The sequence below is a fragment of the Ambystoma mexicanum genome, chromosome 12, assembly GCF_040938575.1.
Source record: "Ambystoma mexicanum isolate Mex_15411 chromosome 12, UKY_AmexF1_1, whole genome shotgun sequence".
NCBI classification, from domain to species: domain Eukaryota; kingdom Metazoa; phylum Chordata; class Amphibia; order Caudata; family Ambystomatidae; genus Ambystoma; species Ambystoma mexicanum.
Genome location: NC_090936.1, coordinates 1,167,668,489 through 1,167,692,798, shown reverse-complemented (window position 1 = coordinate 1,167,692,798; position 24,310 = coordinate 1,167,668,489). Strand labels below are relative to the sequence as shown.

Below are 24,310 nucleotides of genomic sequence, written 5' to 3'. Positions count from 1 at the left end.
ATTGTCACTCTCGTTCCCAGAAGACTGGACTACTGTTCAAGCCTTCACACCTAGGCCTTCCTCAGTACCCCTTTACCCCCTCTAAACAAATCACTTAACTTTGCAACTCAATGGACCTCATTACATGTTTGCCGGTCTGCAAACAAGTGTGCCGCTAAGCTCACTGGCACCCTTGTTTCTGGACATGCAAACTACAAGTCTGCCTGCCGCAGCCGCTGTGTCCGACTGGTCTGAACCTGCCGGGCGCAGTGGCCAAGGTAGGCAGACTTGTCACGTGTCCCCACTCCCAAAGAGTCCCATAGGACGAATGGGGATTAACAAAATTAGTGGCGGCTGAATTCCCGGCCGCCGGACTTGGTATAGCCCGGTGGCACCAGGAAGTCAGGCACTGGTAAATGTTTACGGTCTGGCGGCAACCCAGCGATAGCACCAGCAGGGTTACCGCCGGACCCGTAATGAGGCCCATAGTCTTTACAAGCTTTTGCACTCATCTCCCACCTCTTGCCACCATCTTTGTGCCAACGGGCTCTCTATGCGTCTTCAAATCCCTATTCACATTTCTCATCTTGGTGTACAAATCTATTTGTAGGCTGCTCCTAAGCTCCCCACCCCTCGTACCACTACATCTATCTTTCAGTATTCACTATTCCATACTCTTTGTTCGAATACTTTCCTTAATCCCACAATTTCCCACCCACCTTGCGCGACTTCTCGCTCTGTTACCTTACCCTTCTTACCACTATGTGTGGAAGTCCCTAGCCCACAGTTTGCCCACAGAATGCGGTATGGCCACACACATGGAGTGGTACGCCTGTGTAGGAACATCTGCACACAGTTTTGAGTAAAACAGCTTAAACAACAGTTTCTGATCTTGCAACAGGCCAATGTCTATTTCCCATTACTGGATAACAAAAGACCTAGCATTAGTAGTGCCCGACTCTTTAAATTAAATGTTAACACAATTATAGACTACATGTGGTTAGCAAGTCAAAATAGGTCACGGCTATCTTTACTGTGGTGTTTTCGATGCAGCCATTCTTGACGATTTTTGTTTAAATTGGGGGGTACCGCCCCCACCTAACTAACCGCCATCACCTCACCCTGCCACCCACCACCCCAAATCCCGTATCCCAAACACACAAAAATCACCAAAAACGGCTGCGGCAAAAACACAATGTTTAAAATAGTTTTGGTGAAAACAGCCATGGCAAAAGCACGGTAACTGGCTAAAATCTGTGTGGAAAGCCGACATTGTCCCCTCCAGTTTCCAGAACTACCACTGCAAAGCGGTGGAAGTATTGAAGGGGAGATGTTGTGCTTTCCTGCATCAAAAGCTGCTAAAATCTCTCGTTGTAAGGGAAACATGTGTATCAGTGGCAGGACCAGCATTTCTTTAAAGACTGCCACTTTGCTAATTTGCGAGAGTGTACTTAAGCTTTCAGCAATTTAGAAAAGTTGTGCTGTAGTCTGAGAAATTCTATTTTTAGAGAGGGGAAAGGGTGCAGCAGAGATTAACTACACCTCAGAGGTGTCAGTTTATCTCCTTTTTTACATGCAAAACCAGTGCCTTTGAAAGGAGAAGCCCCTCTAAGTGCCGGCCCTGGATTCCTCAGCTAAGGCTGTTGTCAAGGAGTAAATAAGGCACATGCAAACGTCGTGGCTTTGGTGCCAGGCTGCCACATTATCAATTTAACAAAATATGGTGCTTTTAAGGAAAGTGTTCTTCCTTAGTGGAAGAACACTTTCCTATTTTTGCATGCCCCTCAGAATTAGGGCCTAAGTATTGTCAGTGCACAGGTGAATTGTGATCCCGCTCACTATGGCAGCCAGACGGCGGTCTGTGGTGTCAAAAGGAAAGGGAAAAAGAGGGAAAAGTTAAGGAGACAGAGGCGTACAATTTAAGGACATGGAAATGAAAACGAACGCGTGAGTGATGGCGATCATTTGTATGAATGTATCGTTTTCAGTGTTTTGACCAGAAGAAAATGTAATGAAAAGCAGGGATGAGAAGTCAGAAGTTTTTTTGTGTCAAATCTTAAGTTCCAACTTGTACCTCTAAGAATGGTCACTATGTTTTGACGCAGTCTGTTCCATAATATAACTTGTATCACTTTAAAAACCTTTTTTATAACATTTTATATGCATTCTAAAGAACTTCAAACCTTGCACTTGAGTGGCACCAACCGCAGTAGGGATCTTTGGCCAGAAGGCACTGTGCGCAGGACTTGTACCGGTCGCAGTCTGAGACCTTCACTCGATACACCTAAAACAAATACAGACATAATAGAATTAGTGCATCCCACAACTAAATGCACAGAATGTGTTATGGTCCCATGTATCATACTTCATGACAAAAGTGCTCCAAGCTGGATGGATAAATACGCTGCTGGGCAGGGGTGTTGCTAGGTCTGGAAGAGATCCGGGGCTACACTAATGCCGGGACTGTCGGGACTCGGGGCTAGCTAGCCTTTTGCTTGTAGCCCCTGAGATTCTATCTGGGGCTACAAACAAAAGACCCAGGGCTATAGCCCTCTCAGCTCCCCAGCCCCCCAACCCCCGCAGCAACGCCTCTGCTGCTGGGGTTTCATGACATAGGATCAGGGAATGTCAGAGATATTGGGTGTATTGCTCTAATTGTCTCTGCATTATCCAGACACCTGAGGACAAACACTGCATACACATATTAAAGGTTTTATGTTGTATTTTTGTACTTTGTATTTTTACAGCCCCTTAAAACATGCTCCTGATTTGCCAACAGTGTGAGAGCCCCTATAATGAGAATGAACAAGGCTAAATAACTTTGTCTATGAGATGGGGCTTACTCAGAAGGGGTTCAAATAACATTTTAGCTCTGTGCCACAGCAGAGGAGAAATACCCATTTGCACATCAGTCTGGTCCCGCCCACACTAAAATGCCAAGCAATCATCCTCTGAGCTAGACTAGAGTACCACCAGCATGTTCCTGACACACTCTTCTAGGCGGTGCTTTAAATGGGCCAGCGCTATCCGGCCCCGAGTACCGGCACTTCTCAACATATGCACTTTAGAGGGCCGCCATTTCTCGTCAATAAAAATGAGTACCGGTACTGAGGGACGTTGATTTTCTCTGCAGGCCGATTCGAGCTGCAGAGCAAAGTCGCAGCTGTACCTGTTCCTGCTAGCTGATTAGTCACTTGGTTCTTTATTTAGCAAAACCGGCAGTGCCCAATCAGCTTGCAGGATCAGATGGCCAGTAGTTTGCGGGTCAGCCCCCCAGATCACTGTAAATCCCGAAAGGTGTTGTTTTTTTCTGCAAATTTCACAAACAAATATGTAGAGTCAGGCAGATCGGGGTTGCACACCCGAGGTTGAAATGTTCGAGGGAGAACAGACTGAAGATTATTTTTCCGACTTGTGACTCGTATGCGTTTTTTTTCTTTTCGTGCCCATTGCTGGCTGCCACAACGATCCACTGACGAAAGGTTAAGCTAAAGCCGTGTTTTTTTGTTTTTGTTTTACCGAGCTCTGCATTTGTACTGTACTCCAAGGGCGGAGCAGAGGTCGAAGAGGGCGGGAGTGTTTGGGAGCGGTGCTTCTCTACATTTCTTGCTTACGTTTTCATGTTCCTATACTTTTATTTTCAAAAGAAACCGTTCCGGAATGGTTTTGTTTTAAAATAAAAGTGCAGGAAGAAGTTGAAACTTGCACTGTCAGTGCACTGCACTGAGCATTCCCTTAAATAGCAGGTGCATGTGTTTGGGGGTTCGTGTTGTGCGTGGGATAGGGCATGGCGATGGGTTTGTGGGAGCGGGGGCAGGCCAATAGGGAACATAGTTCCACTACTTTTTTTCTTACACTTCGACCACTGGGGCTGGGCAGCCTCACGGCCTGAGTTTCAGCATGCGTGTGTGCGTGCTAAGCGTGGACCTTCCTTTTTAACCTTGCAGTGTTATTATAGGGGCGAGGTGTCCTTTCTCTGTTTGGTGACCATTTCACAGATTGTGTGGCTTTTGCTTTTTACCTATCCAGTGTTTTAATGGGTGAGGACTCTTCTTTGTTTAGTAACCATTTCAGATTGTGTGGCTTTTGCTTATATGTACGGGCGACGCATCCTTTCTTCATTTTTAGTGATGAGGTGACCATTTCATGTTTCATTTGGAAAGGATGGCGTGGATGTTACTTTTTACCTATCCAGTGTTATATTGGGCAAGACACCCTTTCTTTCTTTGGTGATCAGAAGGGCATGTCCCCTTGGACAAAATTCTGTTGATAAATCTTTATAACCCCCCTGGGGCAACCTTAAGTGTACAATTACAAGATTCCCTCCATGACATATTGGCCACATGGCTGACATCATCTGCTGGCGCAGGGATAATTATTGCTGGGGATTTCAACTGCCACATGAAGGGACGGGAGAGTAAAACGGGAAATGTGAAATTGAAAGATCGGAGTGAGATGGTCCATAATAAAAAAGGGGCGGAAGGGGAAGCATGGGAATATCTGTTTGAGTCCTGGGATCTGACAATGTTGAATGGTAGAACGATGAGTGACTACCCGGGCCATCAAACATGGACAAATGGCAAAGCCCACAGCACGTTGGACTACATATTCGTCTGCCCCAAGATTCTTCATTTAGTGGAAGACATGACTGTTAATCCTAATGAGTGGAGTGATCATGCTGTCCTGAATTGTGTAATCAGTAGTAGTAGAGAACAACAACTACGTAGTAACCTAGGGGTGCTGAAAATTAACACGTCAGGCAACAGGATCTCCTGGTCAGATAATAATATAGCACTTGCAGTTGAGGCTTTGGGGGCACTTGAATTTCACAAAGGCCCCAATTTCAGTGCAATGAGTATTGAGGCCATTGAGAATTGCATTCATGCTTTTGTGGGTACGCATGCATCGGTGCCAATAGGAGCAATGATAAGTCAGTCGGGTAAAAAAGTACCTTATGATAAAATCATTAGAGACATGAAGCGGACCCTTCGAGCAGAACTCCGCTGGGTTAAACGAGCTTTTTTACCTGGTGAGAACTGCTTTGTAAAGATAAGGGAAATCAAAAATAGATACAGGTCAGCTATTAAGGTAAAGAGAAGGGCGGATAAGCTACTCTCCTGGCAAAGATTAGTAAAGACCATTTGTGAAGGTAAGACACGTAAAATATGGTGGCCCTCATTACGACCCTGGCGGAGGTCCATGGTGCAATTTGCACCATGGACCATGGCGCAGAGCTGCCAACTCCGCCATGGGGGTTGGCGGACTTACCGCCCCATTCCGACCTTGGCGGGGCGGTAAGTCCCCAATCCCCATTTACCCTTCCCCATTCCCATTTTTGCCCCATAGGGTATACTGGGAGTGGGGAAGGCGTTAATTACGCCACCGTAGAATACGGTGGCGTAATTAACGAGGGGACCCGTAGCGCCATGGATTTTTCCGCCCGGAAAATCCGGGCGTAAAAATCGCCATGGCGCTACGGAAAGTCCTAATCTGGCGGAGAGGTACGCCATGCATTACGCTGGCGTAAACCCCTCTCCGCCAGGGTCGTAATGAGGGCCGGTCTCTTTTAAGTGAGGCAAGTGGAACTCAAGAGGGAGCTCTAACTAATCCTATTGAGGCTGGGGTTTGGGAAAAATTCCTAGAAAACCGAAACTTGAAAGATGATAACGGTAGCCTGTTAGGTAGCCCCCCGACAATTGCCCCGATTATAGTTTCATTTGAAACTATTCTGAATAAAATTGGAGAGATAAAATCGTCTCGAGCGCCAGGTCCCAATGGCTTAGCCAATATTGTTATAAAAGCTTACCCAGAGTTCTGGGCAAGATTATTAGCTATATTATTTAATAAAGTCTTAAACACTGGTAAAATCCCCCTTTCCTGGCAACAGGCGATATTAATCCCTGTATATAAGAAGGGAAGTAGACTTGACCCCAGTAACTATAGGTTGCTTTCTATGCTTGATGCATCTGGGAAGATATTTGCTTCCTTACTCCTTCAAGAGCTGCAAATATGGACTGAGAACTCTGGTGTCCTATCAAAATTCCAGAGTGGGTTTAGACAGGGCTACTCTACTTCCTATAATATCATGGTCATGGACATTCTTAGATCGAGAGCTCTCAAACCGGGGGCAACACCATTATACGCTTTATATATAGACTTTACAGCAGCTTTTGATTCGATTCCTAGAAGCCGGCTATGGAAGAAATTGCAGGTAATGGGATGCCCGGAAGGACTACTATACTATCTTAGACTCCTCCATCAAAATAATTTTGCTAGATTGAGACTTGATCAAGATGGTCGCATGACTAAGAATGTATCCCAAAATAGGGGAGTAAAACAAGGCTGTGTCACCGCTCCCCTAATCTATAATCTATATGTCTATGATATACCGATGGCAATAGCTGCAGCAAACAATTGCCCACCAAAAATAGGCAAATCTACCTGTCCCGTATTAGCATATGCAGACGATTTGGTTATCCTTGATTATACCATCAGTGGGATCCGCAGATCAGCGGTTGCATTGTGGGATTATGCAGAAGCCAATGGCCTTAGCATTAACCTAGGAAAAACCAAGCTTATGCGCTTTACCAAAAAGAAGATATCACGGGTACAATTAACAGTAGGCCTGGAAAATATTTCATATGTCCCCCACTATCGATTTCTGGGGATTGATTTTGAAACCTTTGGAGACTATGCGTTATGTAAACAATCGCGCAACATCAGAGCGGCACAATTGACTGCTCTATTCCATAAGTTCACGGCCCAGCATGGTGGTTTCACCCTTTGGGGAACACGCCAACTATACCTACAAGCCTTTTCTCCTGCCATAATCTATGGGCTGGAAGCACTTCTTGACATAGAATTAAATTGGCTTCAGGTAATTGAAGGTAAATTTTGGCGTGCGGTTTTAGGCCTACCCCCATGTATACCGATGGCCATTATCAGACTGGAATTTGGTCTGATCTCACTAAAAGCAACTGTACTGAAGAAGCGGGCCATGATTTATTTAAGGATGACCCGTGATGCAGGGAATGGGCTCCTAACAGCTGTCTACCAAGAAATGACCAGGGATAAATTGTCTTGTGATACAATACATCAGATGTCCAGATTTTATGCTAAAATAGGTTGGCAAATTCGAGAAGGACCCTATACAGAGGAAGCTTTTAGGGCCCTTAAGAAGCGTATCGAACTTTGGGATTGGTTGGAGAATTTTGAACATCTAAGGAACCTAAAAACCTATAAATTCGTCCAATATAGACTCTATGAATTCAAGAAACCTCAGAACTATCTGAACATCTGTCCATCTGTCAGGCCTAGACGATTTAATCTATTACTTAGATTAGAGCAATTACCAACGTTCACGAATACTGGGCGCAAAGATAAGATAGCCGCTGAACTGCGCACATGTCGATTATGTAAAAATAAAGACCAGCAGGAAACGGCAAAACATCTCCTAACTGACTGCCCTGAAATGAATATAACAATCTCCATTTTGCTAGGACCGTTTGCCCATGACATTAACTACATCAAAGAAGATCTATTCTGGCACCATTGTGTAAATTCTAACAGTATGCGCTTACTGACAGCATTGTATACCATCTGGCTGAGTGTGGAAGCTAGATTGGGTATAAAGTTGTAGCATAGCTAATAAGAGTTGCTATAGCTAAGTGGAGACTATTGTGAATTGAAGCAACGAGATTTAAGCTTATACAAAATCCTCTCTGCTTACTCCTAACTCCTTATACTTTATGAGAAATCTGATTTTAAGAGACTATTAATGTTGAGTGATAGGTTGATTGTATATATTTCTATAAGAATGTTTTTTATTCTTCTTCTTTTTCCCTCTTTTTGTTTATTTTCTAAATATTGACATATTTTTATTTGTATTTGTGTAAAGTTTAATAATTAGAACTGTAACACAATAAATATATTATTATAAATGAAGGGCATTTCACGCTTCGTTTTGTAAATGATTGCATTTTGGGGGTTGAAGACGTGTTTAACTTCTAGTTGACCCAACAGGCTCAATGATACATGTGATTATGTGACAGTAAGGCCAGGTCATGAAAAAGTGCTGTCACAGAGTTGGTAATTTGCTGACCTAAAGATGAATTGTTTGACATTGAAATGATGGCAGCTTTTTAAAAGTGTGGTCATATTTGAGTGCCGCCCTTTAGTCTGCTTCACTCTGGAATCTCAGTGGGCTTTGTCTTATACCCCTACCTGCAGATATGGGAATTATGTTAAGGTGACAGAGCCATTCCAGTGAGGGAACAGTTGCTCTTCATGGTGTGTTACAGAGGAGGTTCTATTGAGTGCAGTGATAACGTGGCTGTTGTTAGTTTTAAGGCGAGGTCAAAGACCTAATAATTACTGTGGGGTCTCAATGATTCACAGGTATCTAATATTAGCAATAGAGGAAGGGGTTAAGGTGCTTTACTTTGTTGAGTTTGTTATTATTGTCGTTGTTAGGAGACAGAAGACGATGGAGGAAAAGACGTCCTTTACTGCTGGGCGTATTAGGAGATGGTGACAGAAGGAAGCTTTGGATGTTAACAGAGCGCCGTTGCGCTTATACATAGAGCATTTTGTTCATTAATAGTTGAAAGAGTTACGGAGAGGGCTCCGTTCATGCGGAGAGGGGCCCGTTCATCTGATATTCTGTTACTGTCGAGAAGAGTGAGCTGCAGTGAATTCGTTGTACCAGGGAGGAGGGCCAATCACCGCCAACAGCCCTTTGATCTTCAACCCAGGGAGGTGCGGCTCAACCGCTGATTGAGCAGCGCGGCCTCTTGTGTTGGGAATTTTGTCGAGCCAGAGAGGAGGGGCCACTCATCCCTGACAGCCCTTCGTCCGCATCCACCGAGCAGCAGCTGATCAAGCCGTGAGGAACCTGCGTCCTGAGTACGTAGCCACGGCGAGTGAGCCAGGTAGGAGGAGCGTTCATTGAAGGTATGTGTGACCGAAAAGAATACTAGTAAAGACCTGGTCCAAGCTGAGTGAAAGTGTGGCACAGTGATCGTTGACACGAAAGAGAAAGAGAAAGAAAGAAAGCCACACATATACATATTTCTAAAGACTGAGAAGGATTGTGGGCCAGAGTGGAGGGTGTCAAGATATCCATGGGGTATTTTCCTGGAGACTACCACAAAAAAGAACTTTCCTCCTTGTATATGGAAAGGATGAGTAAATACAAGTGAAGGCCTCTTTGGACAATCCAATGACTGCAGAAAATCCCAATTAACTGGTTTAAGAACTTACCTAACATCAAGTCAAGAGATCCTTACAAGCCACAGTTCTTTTCTCCTCCAATTTATCTTGACTTTTTCGGGCTCTTCCCAAACGTCACAATTTTCTTTTTTTAATTTTTAAGTGAATAAAGGTTAATTGAAACTTTGAAACGTCGTCTGCGTATCTCTTATCCCCACAAGGTGTAACAGTTTGGTGGCAGCGGTGGGGTAAGAGTGCGCCATGGAGGAACTCATTAAGACTTTCAGTGAAGGACAGCACTTGTTACAGCAAGCTCTTCAAATGCAGAGTCAACAAGCACAAGCAGACAGACTTGCCTTCCAACCAGCGTTGCAAGTCCAACAAGCCCAGTTGTTAGAAGCCACTACCTTGAGAAACACTAGACAAGTGCCAGCCTCAATACTGCAGTAGTTTACACCAGGGGAGGATATGACGCATTATTTTGTGAATTTCGAAAGGGTGGCAAGAAATGCCCAATGGCCTACTGAAAGAAGGTGTCAATATATGGCGCCTTTACAGGTGAAATGCAAAGCGCGTACCAAACTGCTAACCCTGCTGGTGATACCAACTATGGAGATATGAAGAGAGTAGTTCTGGAAAGGTTAGGACATGATGAAGAAACATATAGGATAAAATTCAGAGAAATCAAACTACTGCTGGAAGAGAACCCCAGGCAACTATTTTATAGGGTGAAAGAACTTGCAGAGAAATGGTTACAAACGTCCACCTCGTCCTCACAAGATTTGACTGAAAAGATTGTTCTAGAACAATACATAGAAGCCCTTCCTCTCCCAGTACAACTTTGGGTCAGACAACCCCACCCACCCTCCTTGATGGAGGCCGTAGACATCGCCACCACATATCAGAAGGCGGGACAGGGTCAACTCTTAACTTATACAAGCAGTGGTCGAAGTGTACGAAAAGAAGTAGTGGAACTTTGTTCCCTGCTGGCATGCACCCACTCCCCACAAAACCCATCATCACGTCCCCTCCCACACACAATACACATCACCAAACACTTGCAAGGGAATGTTCAGTGCAGTGCACTGAAAGGACAAGTTTCAACTTCTTCCTACACATTTATTTTAAAACGAAACCATTCCGGAATGGTTTCTTTTTATAATAAAAGTATACAAGCTGTAAAAGATCATTTAAAAAAGTAGAGGAGCACCGCTCCCGACCTCTCCCGCTCACTTCGACCACTGTATACAAGTAACATCCGTTATAATACCAACTCCTCCGGCTCCACCAACAGAGCAACAAATCAGTCGAGGTGGCCGAACTCTATGATGAGGAAGTCTGAGCCAGAAAGTAGCCGATCCCGACCCAACAGCGAGGGTCCTTCCAACCTTAGACAAATTCCCACCTCTGTTAGAGGACCACAATGCTTCGAGTGCGGGGATTGGGGACACATAGCCAGAATTTGTCCAAAAAGAGGTAAGGGCGAACCGATGGATGTGAGTCTGTTTGATAACCCCGCTGAAGGAGAAGAGCAAGAACAAGTTCAGTTGAACAAGTCCCAGTATGTATATGCTTGTGATGCAGAGGTGGACGGAAAACCTACCCGTGCCCTGATAGATTCTCGTAGTCTCCAAACAGCTGTCACGTCATATCTGGTAGGTGAAATTCCCCATTTCAATAAAAAGATCCCCATCAGGTGTGTACATGGTGATGTGAAATCTTATGCATCAAAAGATATACAGATAAAGCTGGCTGGGGAAAGTATAGGAATCAGGCGGCCGTGTTACCAATGCTACCTGAACCATTACTAGTGGGATCCAACGTACCTAATTTCTTACAATTGCTTAAAAATATAGAGAAGAGCTGGTTAGAAACTGCACCATTTTACCGGGAAGACCGCAAAAGAATACGACATATAAGAGAATCATTAAAAGAGAATGGAGGGCGAAGAATGTGTTGCCCTTGGCGGTAGATTGGAAGCTAGACGAAGAAGGAGACAGTTTCGGATGGCACAGGAGTTGGATCCAGTGTTAAGGTATGCTAGAGAACGAACCTTACAGCCACCAGCCGGAAATGGACCTTTTTTTGTAAAAGAAAAAGGTCTTTACTATAGGGTAACGAAGAATCAAGAAGGGGAGGACATTAAACAGTTACTTGTACCAAATAAGTTCTGTAAGACTGTACTGAAAGTAGCTCATCTACAAGTTGGAGAACATCATCTAGGGACCGAAAAAACAACTCAGAAGATGTTATCAAGCTTCTTCTGGCCTGGAGTCTACAATCAAATAGTTAAATTCTGTCAAGGTTGTGAGGAGTGTCAGAAAAAGAATAGAGAAAACGTGGGGAAAGCTCCTTTAAAGTCCATGCCTCTAATTCTAGAACCATTTAGTTGTATAGGCATTTATATGGTAGGTCCATTAGACCCTTCTGCTAGGGGACACCAGCCGGAAATGGACCTTTTTTTGTAAAAGAAAAAGGTCTTTACTATAGGGTAACGAAGAATCAAGAAGGGGAGGACATTAAACAGTTACTTGTACCAAATAAGTTCTGTAAGACTGTACTGAAAGTAGCTCATCTACAAGTTGGAGAACATCATCTAGGGACCGAAAAAACAACTCAGAAGATGTTATCAAGCTTCTTCTGGCCTGGAGTCTACAATCAAATAGTTAAATTCTGTCAAGGTTGTGAGGAGTGTCAGAAAAAGAATAGAGAAAACGTGGGGAAAGCTCCTTTAAAGTCCATGCCTCTAATTCTAGAACCATTTAGTTGTATAGGCATTTATATGGTAGGTCCATTAGACCCTTCTGCTAGGGGACATAAATACATCCTGGTAATTGTAGATTACGCTACACGTTAACCTGAAGCCTTCCCACTAAGGACCACCAACACACAACAGATCTGTGATGTTCTAATTCCCTTTATAAGTCGAGTGGGAATACCTAAAGAAATTGTAACAGTCCGTGGAACACATTTTCTCTCCAATGTCCTTAAGCAAGTGTGTGAAAATTTGAAGATTGACCGTCTGAAGACGGCAGTATATCATCCCAAAACTGATGGGTTAGTGGAAAGATATAACCAAACCATTAAACTGATGTTATGGAAAACTGCTATACCGGAAAAGAGGGATTGGGATAGAGTCTTACCCTGGATCTTGCTTACTCTGAGGAATACCCCTCAGTCATCAACTGGATATTCCCCTTTTGAGCTTCTTTTTGGGAGGCCTGTGCAAATTTTATTGGATATTTTAAAAGAGAATTGGGAGGAGCAACCTTCACAGGAGATATCCCTAACAGAATACGCAGAGCAGCTTAGAGAGATAGTGGAGAAGCTGCAAGAAATAGCTAAGGATAATTTGCTCCAGGCTCAAGAGAAACAAGAAAAATATTATAATCAGAACCCTCATATCAGAAACTTTAATGTGGAAGATCAGGTGTTAGTATTGTTACCTACCTCCAAAAATAAGATGCTGGCGGCCTGAAAGGGGCCATACAAGGTCGAGGAGGTTCTGGGTCCATTGACATACAGGATAAGACAACCCGGAAAAAAAAATCCAGTACAAACTTATCATGTGAACTTGCTCAAGAAATGGGTGGACCCAATTCAGACTTTGGTCATGATCAATAATAATGAGTTACAGGAAGAACATTTCCCACATATAGGAAAGCGATCAGGAATAGAAAGCCTGAATATTAACCAGGTATTAACTTAAAATCAAAAACAAGACTTGTCATTGTTGTTGGATAAGTATTCAGAAATATTTTCTTCCCTTCCCGGTAAGACTAACCTGGCCTTCCACCATATGACTACCCAACCGGGATCTACAGTAAGGCTGAGGCCATATAGGATTCCAGAAGCAAAAATTCAGGCGATTAATCAGGAGGTACAGGAGATGTTCGACGTAGGGGTAATTGAACCATCACACAGTGATTGCTCACCGGTAGTCTTGATTCCTAAACGGGACTGTTCATTTTTGTATGGACTTCAGGAAGTTAAATGAGATGCCTATCCAATGCCGAGAATAGAAGATCTTCTCAACAATCTTGGAAAAGCAAAATGTTTGACAAATATAGACCTTACCAAATGATATTGGCAAATACCCTTACATCCTTCTGATAACTAAAAGACAGCATTCGCAACTCCTAGAGGTCTGTATCAGTTCACAGTCCTTCCCTTTGGTCTTCATGGTGCTCCAGCCACTTTCCAAAGATTAATGAACTGTGTCATCAAGGGTCACGAACAATATACTGGTGACTACCTGGATGACATTATAGTGTTTAGTAAGTCATGGCCTGGGCACCTTGCTCATCTAGAAGCCATCCTTGGAACACCGAAACAGGCAGGTATGCATATAAATCCAGAAGAATCACGCATGGCCAATTTTTATACCAAATACTTGGGGTATTATGTGGGACAAGGGGTCATCAAACCACAGGAGGAGAAGTTGCAGGCGATCCACAAGTTACAATTTCTTGGGAATGCCCGTCAAATTCGAGCATTCTTGGTGTTCGTGGGATATTACAGGAGATTTATCCCGCATTTTTCTTCGTTGGCAGATCTGTTAACAGATCTGTTAAAAAAATCTTCTACAGTGAAAAGAGAGAAGACGGAGGCAGCATTCAATTCCTTAAAGAAAGTGTTAACGGATAAAGCCGTTTTGCATTGTACCGACTATGATGCCCCTTTCTTCTTACATACAGATGCCTCAGGAACTGGTCTGGGAGCTGTTCTATTTCAAAACCAAGGAGAAGTGGAGTGGCCAATTGTGTTTATAAGTAGGAAGTTACTTCCCCACGAGTTGCATTATGCAACTATAGAGAAGAACAAGTTACTTCTTACCTTGTAACGTTCTTTCGACGGGATGTTCCTCCGACGTATTCCTCATCTTAGATATCTCCTTCCAGGGGGGGCGCTGTTGCGCCGAAGCAAGATGGCCGCCTAACTACGGAGCTCCGAGCTGGGAGAGCGTGCGATCCCTTGGAAAGCACTCTTCTACTCTGGCTGTCCTCCTGTGTGCTGGCGGTGCTTCATCTTTAACCCATCTGCTGTACTCCTGCGGATTTCTGGCCCCCGCGGCCCCTCCTGTGGACCGTACTGCTGCCCTCCACTCTGCCGGGATCGTACTACGCCTGGCTGCCCGCCCGCGGCTCCACCGGCTGCGGCTTCCCCATCCACGTCAGGACGCGGCGCTGCGGGCCGCGCTGGGGGAGGGGCGCCAGAGCCTTCCTTGCCGGCCGGGCTGGCCGGTTCCCGCGCTTCATCCTCGGCCTCATCGCTTCTCCTGTGAACCACACGCACCCTGTCTGGACCTGCGGCAACCTGTGTGGTCCGGCTCCCGCGGCGCCCGTGACGCCGAACTGCCTGGCTCCCTGTCGCGGGCCGCGGGGAGCGGACACCTCACCGCGGACACCCGCGTCTCCGCTCCGCCTCCCTGCGGCACCCCCCCCTACCTGCGGCACACGGGACTCCGCACTTTCTTGCTCGAGCCGCGGGGAGCGGACTCCCCACCGCGGACACCTGCTCCTCTGATTCCTGCTTACCTGCAGCGCCCTCCCCCGGCAGGGCGCGCCCTCTCTGATCCGCGACAAGGTAGGGGGACTTGGGGGGGGGGGATGCCGCTTGGTGTTGCTCCCATCTGCTGCGGGCTTGGACTGCGACCGCACCTACGGGCCGCACTTACCATGGTGCTGCCCCCTGCCCGCTCCTGTGGTCTTGGCCTGCACCGACCTTGGTCTCTGAGCCCCGGCGGACACCTATTTGGGACACCACGGCTCTCTCCGGCCTCCATCTAACCTGCCCCCCCCCAACTCTGGATCTGATCACCTCGCTGGGCAGCCCTCGTGTGATTCCCCCCTCAGCGCTACTTTTGGCCCACGTACAGTTGGCTGTACTCTCCAGCCTACCCACTACTAGCTAATTCCGTGGGCTCTCCTGCATTCCCAGGCTTCTGCTGGCGCTCACCAATAACCCGTAGCACCCCTGGAGGAGGGGTCCTAACCCCCTACAATTACTGAGCTTCACCTGCACACCACTGGCAGCCTCACCTCCGACCTACCCCACTGGTCCCGGGCCCAGCGGTCCCACCCGTTGCTCTCTGTTGGTGACTCTTGGTTCTCCCCCAAACACATCAGCTGCTCTCCATACCCTCCCTCCTCCCCACCTGGCCACCCAACGGGTCGCCTATTGGAAGCCCTTCTTCCACACCTGCACCTGATCCTGGACACCAGACGCGTCCTATCACCATGACCAAGGGAGCCGGTTCTAACAAGAGGCAGGCCTCGCTAAATATGTTTGCCAAAACCCCCTCCAGGCCGCTAGCCGAAGAGGCGCCAATCATCGCAACGCCCTCTACCTCAGACGACTCGCAGAAAATGATGGAATACATGCGAGAGGGTTTTACTGCGCTCCACACTAAGCTTGACGATATGAACGGGACCATCTCTTCCATAAAGGCACATATCGAAAAGACAGACAGCAGGGTCTCTGAGATCGAGACCAGGGTCGGCACCGCAGAAGACAACCTGGTCTCCCTTCGCACAGCTGTGACCACCCTGACCAGCCGGGTCTCTATGGTCGAAAAGAAAAACGACGACCTTGAATCCCGCTCCAGGCGGAATAACCTCCGCATTGTTGGCATTCCCGAGGACCGTATCGAGGAGCCCATGGAGGACTACGTGGAACGCACCCTTTTGACCCTCCTCGATAGCCCCAACCTCTCGTCACAATTCGCAGTGGAGCGAGCTCACCGCTCTCTGGCCCTTAGGCCCAGGCCTGGTGCCCCACCTCGCCCTATCATTGCCAGAATCCTCAATTTCCGTGACCGCGATGCCCTGCTCCGGGCGGCCAGGGCCAAGGGCGAGCTTCATCTCGGGGCTGCAAGGATACACTTGTACCCGGATTATTCTGTGGCTGTGCAGCAGGAGCGTAAGACCTTCCTTGCAGTGAAAAAGAGACTCCGGGACCTGGGGGTCAAGTACTCCATGCTCTTCCCCGCCAAACTGAGGATTGTACACTCTAGTCAAACACACTTTTTTACCATCCCCGAAGAAGCCTCGAAATTTATAGATGAACACTTTCCGGGCTGATGTAGACAGTGTTGATATGGGTTGTATGGTTTCTCAATGATTCTATTGTAATTGGCCCGCGGGGTGGGGCCGCCGCGGCACTCCCCCCCCCGCGAAGGCCCCTATTCATTGTACTTTATGGTGGTTCATATTGCCGATATCGTTTCATCTCCTATTTGTCTCGGTGTATCTCGCACCCTGCTACTGTCCCGCTCACTGCAATTACCATCTCTCTGGGGTCCCTTCCCGGAGTCACCCGACATTTCATTCCATTCACTTCGTCCGCTGTGACTGCGGGACACATGCCCCATTCTAGCTAAATACATACCTAAATACGTGGTTACCGTATCCTATTACACGGCGACACCCCAACCTCTGCTGTGCCCACTTTTTCACAGATTTAGACCCGAGGTAACCCGCATACACTCTAAATGCCCTGCCTAATCCTACTACGTAGCATAACTCTCCTTACGCTCTCCCGGTCCGGGGCGCCATTGCCCGGCCGCAAGCAGACCCCCTGGTGTTGATGCCTAAAAGTTTACGTTTGTTGTGGTTGTGTTTGGGTCTCGTCCTTCCGATTGGGGGAGGGATGTGGGTGGGGGGTAATTTGGGAATGTTATGGTTTGTAAAACTCTTGACAGCTTTCAGAGGCACCACGGGCACCACGTGCTAACAATTCACACATTTGGTCGGAGGACCGCATACTTCATGGGTACACACCGTTCACCTTACTGGAATCCACTCTTATATATTCCACCATCACCCCTTCAAGTATGACTGATACACCTCTGACCTTTATGAGTTGGAACGTCAGGGGTCTCGGCAACCATAAAAAGATGCGACAGATTCAGCTTCACGCTGAGCGCCACGGAGTGAAGATCCTGTGCCTGCAGGAAACTTACGCGCGCTCGAACACTGTGAGCGTTTTGCAAAGCAATGGCGCCCCCAGAGGTATTATACTAATTACTCCACCCAAAGCCAAGGCACCCTCACCCTAATACATAAAAGCCTGAAGTTTACATGTCAGCACTCTCACATAGACCCGCTCGGTAGGTTTGTGCTCGTCACCGGTATATTACAGCAACAGGAAATTGCCATTCTGAACATATATGGTCCCAACATCGACGACCCTGACTTCTACCTCCACCTGGCCACTCTGCTCGAGAGCTACCCTCTAATTCCCATTCTATGGGGCGGTGACTTCAACACGATACTGGAAGTCAACCTGGATAGATCGGGTTCTCGCCCCCGCCAACTCTCAAGAGCAGCATATTCTATCCTTACCTCGCTCCCCCGCCTGGCGTTGGTGGACGCCTGGCGCCTGATGCACCCCGATGACCGTACATACTCCTTCTACTCCTCAGTGCATGACTCCCACTCTAGGATAGATAGGTGGCTCGTCACAGATATACTCGTTAGATGCATCACCCACTTAGCCATACTCCCCAGGACGCTATCGGACCATTCACCTGTACTAATCTATTTGAACTGGGGATTAGACCCCAACAAAACTAGACAGTGGAGGCTGAGCCCCCACTCGCTTCTTGACCAAGTTTTTGTGTCTGAGCTTGAGACCTCTATCGAGGAATATTTTGAGTTTAACTTACATTCTGTTCCAACACACGGTGCTCTGGGAGGCCTTTAAAGCACATACTAGAGGGGTTGCCATCTCCAAGTGCAGTGGCATACTTAGGGACATTCGGGCCGATATCGCTGTTTGCGAATCGGCCCTCTCTGTCTATGAATCCCTATACGCCGATGACCACTCCCCTGCCACGCTTGCGCTCCTGGGCTCTTAGTTGGACAGGTTTCGTGGCCTTGCAGAGCGCGAGGTCAGGTTCCTAGATTCCCCCCAATCAGCTAGAAAATATGGCGAGGGTGAACACCCTGGCAGAATGCTGGCTAGACTATTGCGCCGCGAGCTCGGGGCCCCCCATATCCCGGCCATTTCCAGACCAGATGGCACACTTGCCACCTCCCCTCAGGACATCAATTCCGAGTTCCTCGCATTCTACACCTCCCTGTACTCGGAGGTAGACAGTCCCCAGGTCTCCGACATTAACTCCTTTTTAGAGAGTCTTCCTCTGTCAGTTTTGTCAGACGACGCTAGCGCCTCCCTCGAGAGGCCTTTCACCTTAGAGGAAATTGTGGAGGCCATTGAGTCACTGGCATCCGGTAAAGCCCCTGGCCCCGATGGGATCCCGATGGACTTCTATAAGCTATTCAAGACCCAATTGGCGCCACACCTACTAATGCTCTGGGAGGAATCGTGCGACAGGGGCATTCTCCCACCGTCCCTTCGGGAGGCATTGATTACAGTGCTTCTCAAATCAGGAAAAGACCCTACGCAGTGCGGCTCGTACCGTCCCCTATCTCTGATTAATAGTGACATTAAGATATTTGCCAAGTTACTTGCTAATCGCTTAGCCCCATACATGTCCCACATTATCCATCCAGATCAGGCCGGTTTCGTCCCCGGTAGATCCACCTCCCTAAATTTGAGGAGACTTTTCAATGCGATCACTAGGATCGACCCTGCCACCCAGGCTGTGGCGGCTGCATTGGACATGCAAAAAGCCTTCGATTCCGTCTCATGGAGATACCTATGGTGTGTCCTAGAGAAATGTAACTTCGGCCCTAACTTTTGCACCTGGATCAAGCTCCTTTACACCACCCCGTCCGCCAAAGTCCGCACAGAAGATAGGTGCTCCCCCCCTCCAGATTTTTAGAGGAACACGCCAGGGATGCCCCTTCTCCCCGCTTATCTTTGCAATTGCCATGGAGCCCTTTGCTGACATGATTAGACGGTTGCACTCACACAGAGGGTTGCGCACGTCTGGCCAGACCGACATAATCTCCCTCTATGCAGACGACACCCTCCTGTATGTCCGATCCCCTGTAACCAACCTTCTGCCCATACTGAGGGATGTGGCCCGTTTTGGTGACATATCCGGTCTGAGGATTAACTGTTCTAAATCTGTATTGTTTCCGCTCACAGACTCCACACGGGCTCCTCCCAAGTTGCATGGGTTCAACTGGTTTCCCAATAGTTTCACCTACCTAGGGGTGGTGGTCTCCCGGCACACACCCCAGCTGCGCGATGACAACTTCCACACCTATCTAACTACCCTTCAGGCTAAGGCCACCAGCTGGACTAAACTTCCTCTCTCGCTTGCGGGCAGGATTGGTATACTCAAAATGATTGTATTGCCCCAATTACTGTACCGATTTACCAACCTACCTCTTTGGCCAGGGGATAACTTCTTTCGAATGCTTCGCAGCATATGTAACACCTTCCTGTGGCACTCCAGAGCTGTACGCCTCAAATACTACACGCTATCTGCCCCTAAGGCGTTAGGTGGTTTCGGCGCTCCTGATTTTGTCAGATACTGGGTGGTGGCCCAGTCGCAGTTTGCGGCATTTTGGTTCAACACTGTCGACCCCCCCCACATGTTCGCATTGAGAGGCTGTCTGTCTGTGACCGGGTGATAGGTTCCCTGATCCTCCGACCGATCCTTCCTGACCCGAACTCTGCGAATCCAGTGACCAGCACATCCCTGGCCCTTTCCAAACTCTGGACCATGGTTGACACTCCCTGCCCATTCCACGGGGACCTCCCACTGTGGAACTTCCTGCCCGATGTCCCGCACGTTCCACTCTCAGTGGTCAACCGCTGGGCTACTGCAGGCTTCCTGACTCTGCGCGATGCCTTCGAGCAGGGGAACTTCATAGAATGGTCTGACCTTCCCCTCTCACTCAGGTGCCGACCCTCGGTGTGGCTACAGTACTCGTCACTCCGTGGACACCTTAAAGCCAGATACTCAGAGTTTCCCGCCTTGCCTCCCGATGAACCGATAGTAGAGGAGCTCTGCTCCTACCTTTCCTTCAAAGGCAAAGTGTCCAGGCTCTACACCCTACTTCAGGCCAGAGCGGCCCCCCACTTCACCGAGCTTCGTCGCAAATGGGAGAGGGATCTCGGCTCGGAGATCACTGATGAGAGGTGGGCTCGTATGAGCGCCCGCACCCACGAGGTTTCCTACAACACTAAATTCAAACTCATCCAATTCAAAATCCTGCACAGGTATCATTATACACCTATGAGACTTCATAGGATTTCTGATACTAACTCCCCCTCCTGTCCCAGGTGTGGCGCAGACCAAGCGTCTTACATGCACATGCTGTGGCTCTGTCCCCGGTTAGCCCGATTTTGGCTAGATATTTGCTCTGCATTGTCTGACATTCTGGAACACCCGATAACCCCTACCCCACTGCATTGTTTTTTCCATGATTTCCCTCAGCTGTCTCGTGACTCTAGGAAATTGGCAGGTCTCTGTATGCTGCTGGCAGTTCGCTGTATATTATTATGTTGGCTCTGCCCTAGAGCCCCTACCTATACACAATGGCTGGGTTCGGTCACATGGGCTCATGACACCGAGCAGACCTGGAGTGCGATGCAGTGCTCCCGCTCCAGGCCGAGGGATGTATGGCCGAAATTTCGGGACTATATTGCTACCCTGGCCTCGCCATCAACTTCCGCCACTGCCTCCACAGGTGGTCCCCCATAGTGGATGTTATCTTAAAATGTATATGTTAATAATCTGTATTCTCTGTACTCCTAAAAGGTCATTTTTTGGATACAAATTGTATTGCCTAAAAAATGTTTCATTGCGTGCTTTCGGCACTGGTGCCACATGGCCCCCTCTGTTGTTTCTTTGTCGTGCTGTCAAGTCAATAAAAAGAAGTTAAAAAAAAAAAGATATCTCCTTCCAGCTCTGCTGGCCTCGGAAAAATGTTCTCTCTAGAGGGCGCTGCGCGCCGACGTCCTTCGAGTCGATGTCCCTCGACAGCCGCCGTATCGACGCCGACGTCATCCTGGCTATAAAGGCCGCGCGCAGCGCCCGTTGCTCAGTTCCGTTTTGTAGCCCACAAATATGCTTTCTGGACTAAACTAATCACCCTGAAGGAGCGTAAGCTGCAACAACAAGGGAAGTAGAACTGCGGGGATGGATGGGAGGGTCGATGAGGAATATGTCGGAGGAACATCCCGTCGAAAGAACGTTACAAGGTAAGAAGTAACTTGTTCTTCGAAGGGATTTTGTCCTCCGACGTATTCCTCATCTTAGATATGCTCCCATAGCAGTATTCTATTATTGGAGGAGGGAGTACTGACTTCATGCTGTCTTCTATTGATGAATAGAATGCAGTACAGCCCTTCCAAACCTAGTCTCTTGACTGGAGGAGGAATCCAAATTGTAAAATCGTGTAAAGGTATGGACAGACGACCATGTAGCGGCCGCACAGATGTCTTTAACTGGCACACCTCTTTTGAGGGCCGATGAAGCTGCAATACCTCTGGTCGAATGAGCCCCAAGGTTTTGAGGGGGCTCTTTTCCTGCCAATTTATAACATTCCAGAATGGCTAGGATGATCCATCTGGAAATGGTCTGCTTAGTTATTGGTAACCCCAGCTTGTGACCTGTGTAACCTACAAACAGCTGGTCTGCCTGTCTTATCCTGGCTAGTCTACTGATGTAAAAACTTAAAGCCCTTCTAGGGTCTAGCCTGTGTAACCTCTCTTCCTCTTTCCCCGGGTGAGGAGGAGGATAGAAAGATGGTAGGGTAATCTCTGAGTGATATGGAATTCAGAAACCACCTTTGGGAGGAAATTAGGCTTCACTTGCAGGACAACTTTGTCTTTGTGAAAGATAGTGTGAGCGGGTTTACAAGAAAGAGCTTGTAATTCGCTCCCCCTTCTAGCAGATGTAATTGCTATTAATAAAACAGTTTTAAGGGTAAGGAATCTTAACGAACAAGAATGGAGTGGTTCGAAAGGTGTGCCCATCAGGAAAGTTAGGACTAAGTTTAAATCCCATAGGGGAACTTGGAATGGTCTTGGGGGATAAACATTGGTTAACCCCTTAAGAAATTGTATTACCAAGGGTAACTTGAAATAGGATGGTTCTTCCGCAGGGCGCTTAAAGATGGATAGCACTGCGAGTGCCAACTTGAAGGCCTGAATTTGCCAAATATAGTAGGAAGGACAAAACCATTGGTGTACCACATGAAAAAGTGTCGATATTCTGTTCTCTACACCAGCTGCAAAATCTGTTCCAACAGCAGCGGTATAAAGACTTTGTTGCTGGCCTCCTTGCCGAAAGCAACACCTCCATAACATCATCAGGGAGGTCCCAATCCTTGTACCTCAGCCTTTCAGAAGCCAAGCGTGAAGGTTGAGGGTTTTGATGTCTGGATGGAGAACCTGACCTCCCTTCTGTGAGAGTAGGTTCTCTCTGAGTGGAAGTCGAATTGGAGGGCAGATGGACAAGTCTAGAAGGTCCGGGTACCACGTTCTCCTGGACCAATCCGGGGCAATTAGGATCATGGTTCTCCGGAATCTTCTCAGCCTCCTGATCATTTGAGGAATGACAGGGACCGGTGGGAACGCGTACAGAAGCGGAAACTCCCAGTCCACTATGAGCGCGTCTCCCAGAGCTCCTCTCGGGGGAAATTCCCTTGAGCAGAACAGGTCGCATTTCCTGTTGAGGCTGGTGGCGAACAGATCTACCTGAGGGGTTCCCCAAAGGGTGAAGATCTCTTGAAGGACTTTCTGATCTAGCTCCCACTCGTGGGAGACTGTGCTCTGCCTGCTCAGAGCGTCCGCTGTCAAGTTCTTCTCTCCGGCTAGGTGAACTGCCGATAGAGAGATTCCTTCTTGGATTGCCCAAAACCAGAGCTGCATCGCCTCTCTGCTGTTAGAATTCTTCCTCTTGGACTTGGCCCTGTAGTGTAGAAGAAGAATTCTTCCTGCTAATATATCACTTTGAATGTGCAAATAAACATACAAAGCAATCTATTGACTGGAAGATTGGATTCCCATCGAGACCTCCTGGCTGTAGAAAATAAACAAGATTGATATGATTAGAACAACTGACAATGGGTACAGAAATTAATTTCTCTAGAGTTACTCCAAACTAACCAGACTAATGTTTAGAGACTTCACAACGGATAAAAGGAAACCCAATAGATGTTCTGAAAGAAGGAAAAAACAATGTGAGCCTATACCCTGGGATCACATGAAGAGTGACAATAAGCAACAAGAACCATATCTTGCTTATAATAATGGAGAAAGTTTACCAAGTGAGACCTTCTTCCTAGGTAGAGCGGAGGCTGTTCCGCGGTACTGCAGCGGCTCTCCCACGGTGCAGCGGCGGCTGTCCCACGGTGCAGCGGAGGCTGTCCCACGGTGCAGCGGAGGCTGTCCCACGGTGCAGCGGCGGCTCTCCCACGGTGCAGCGGCGGCTGTCCCACAGTGCAGCGGAGGCTGTCCCACGGTGCAGCGGCGGCTGTCCCACTGTGTCCAATGGTTATGTTAGTCTCTAAAACGCGGAGGTGAGATAATGTCTTTACCGAGTGCAAAACAACAGAAGGAAAACCAGAGAGTTGCCAAGTACAAACCGGGTCGTAAATCCAAGCGGGCAAGAACAGGAACAGAAGGAAAAAAGGTCAGACGTAATCGAGGGACAAAAGCAAGAGTTCGTTACCAAGAAGACCAAAGTTTTCAAAGCAGGCAAGGATGATCCAAAAGAGTAGTCGAGTCAGAAAGCCGGGTCAGGAACGTGTATTAAATCAGAACAAGAAAAAAGGCCAAAAACCGAACGCCAAAGAAAGCTCGATCAGAAGCACTGAACAACGTGGAGGCGTGGTTTAAATAGTCCAGGTCACCTGATCAATGCCGTGATCCCAAACGAACTTTGCGCTTCCTTAGCAACGTATCACGTAGTTTCCATGGCAACCTCCATTCACTGTGGCGAGTAGTGCTCCGATTCGAATGTTCTCTTACTGCATTAGCGGGACCGAACTTGCGTGAACCAACACGCAGCGGTCCACGCATGACAGTACCCTTGTCATGATCACAGCAAAGGTTCCTACAATTGCGTCCAAAAAGAGTTGGTCTTCACTCTACCATTCGTGGAGTTTAAGAAAAAGCAACTCAGGGCAGTATTAGGCATGGGCGGTACTTCCCAACTCTCAACAGGGCTGCCTGGTTTATGCTGGTAGAA

The 24,310-nt window shown here is 47.6% G+C and overlaps 1 protein-coding gene across 2 annotated transcripts in view; it reads right to left on the bottom strand.

Annotated features, from left to right (window-relative positions):
* Nucleotides 1-24,310, bottom strand: part of PLXNC1 (plexin C1) — a 1,076,103-nt gene that overhangs the window by 828,736 nt on the left and 223,057 nt on the right. For both annotated transcript variants that reach the window (XM_069629799.1, XM_069629800.1), the window contains exon 4: nucleotides 2,163-2,263. In XM_069629799.1, coding sequence (XP_069485900.1) covers nucleotides 2,163-2,263 — 101 coding nt within the window. The remainder of the gene's footprint in view (nucleotides 1-2,162; nucleotides 2,264-24,310) is intronic.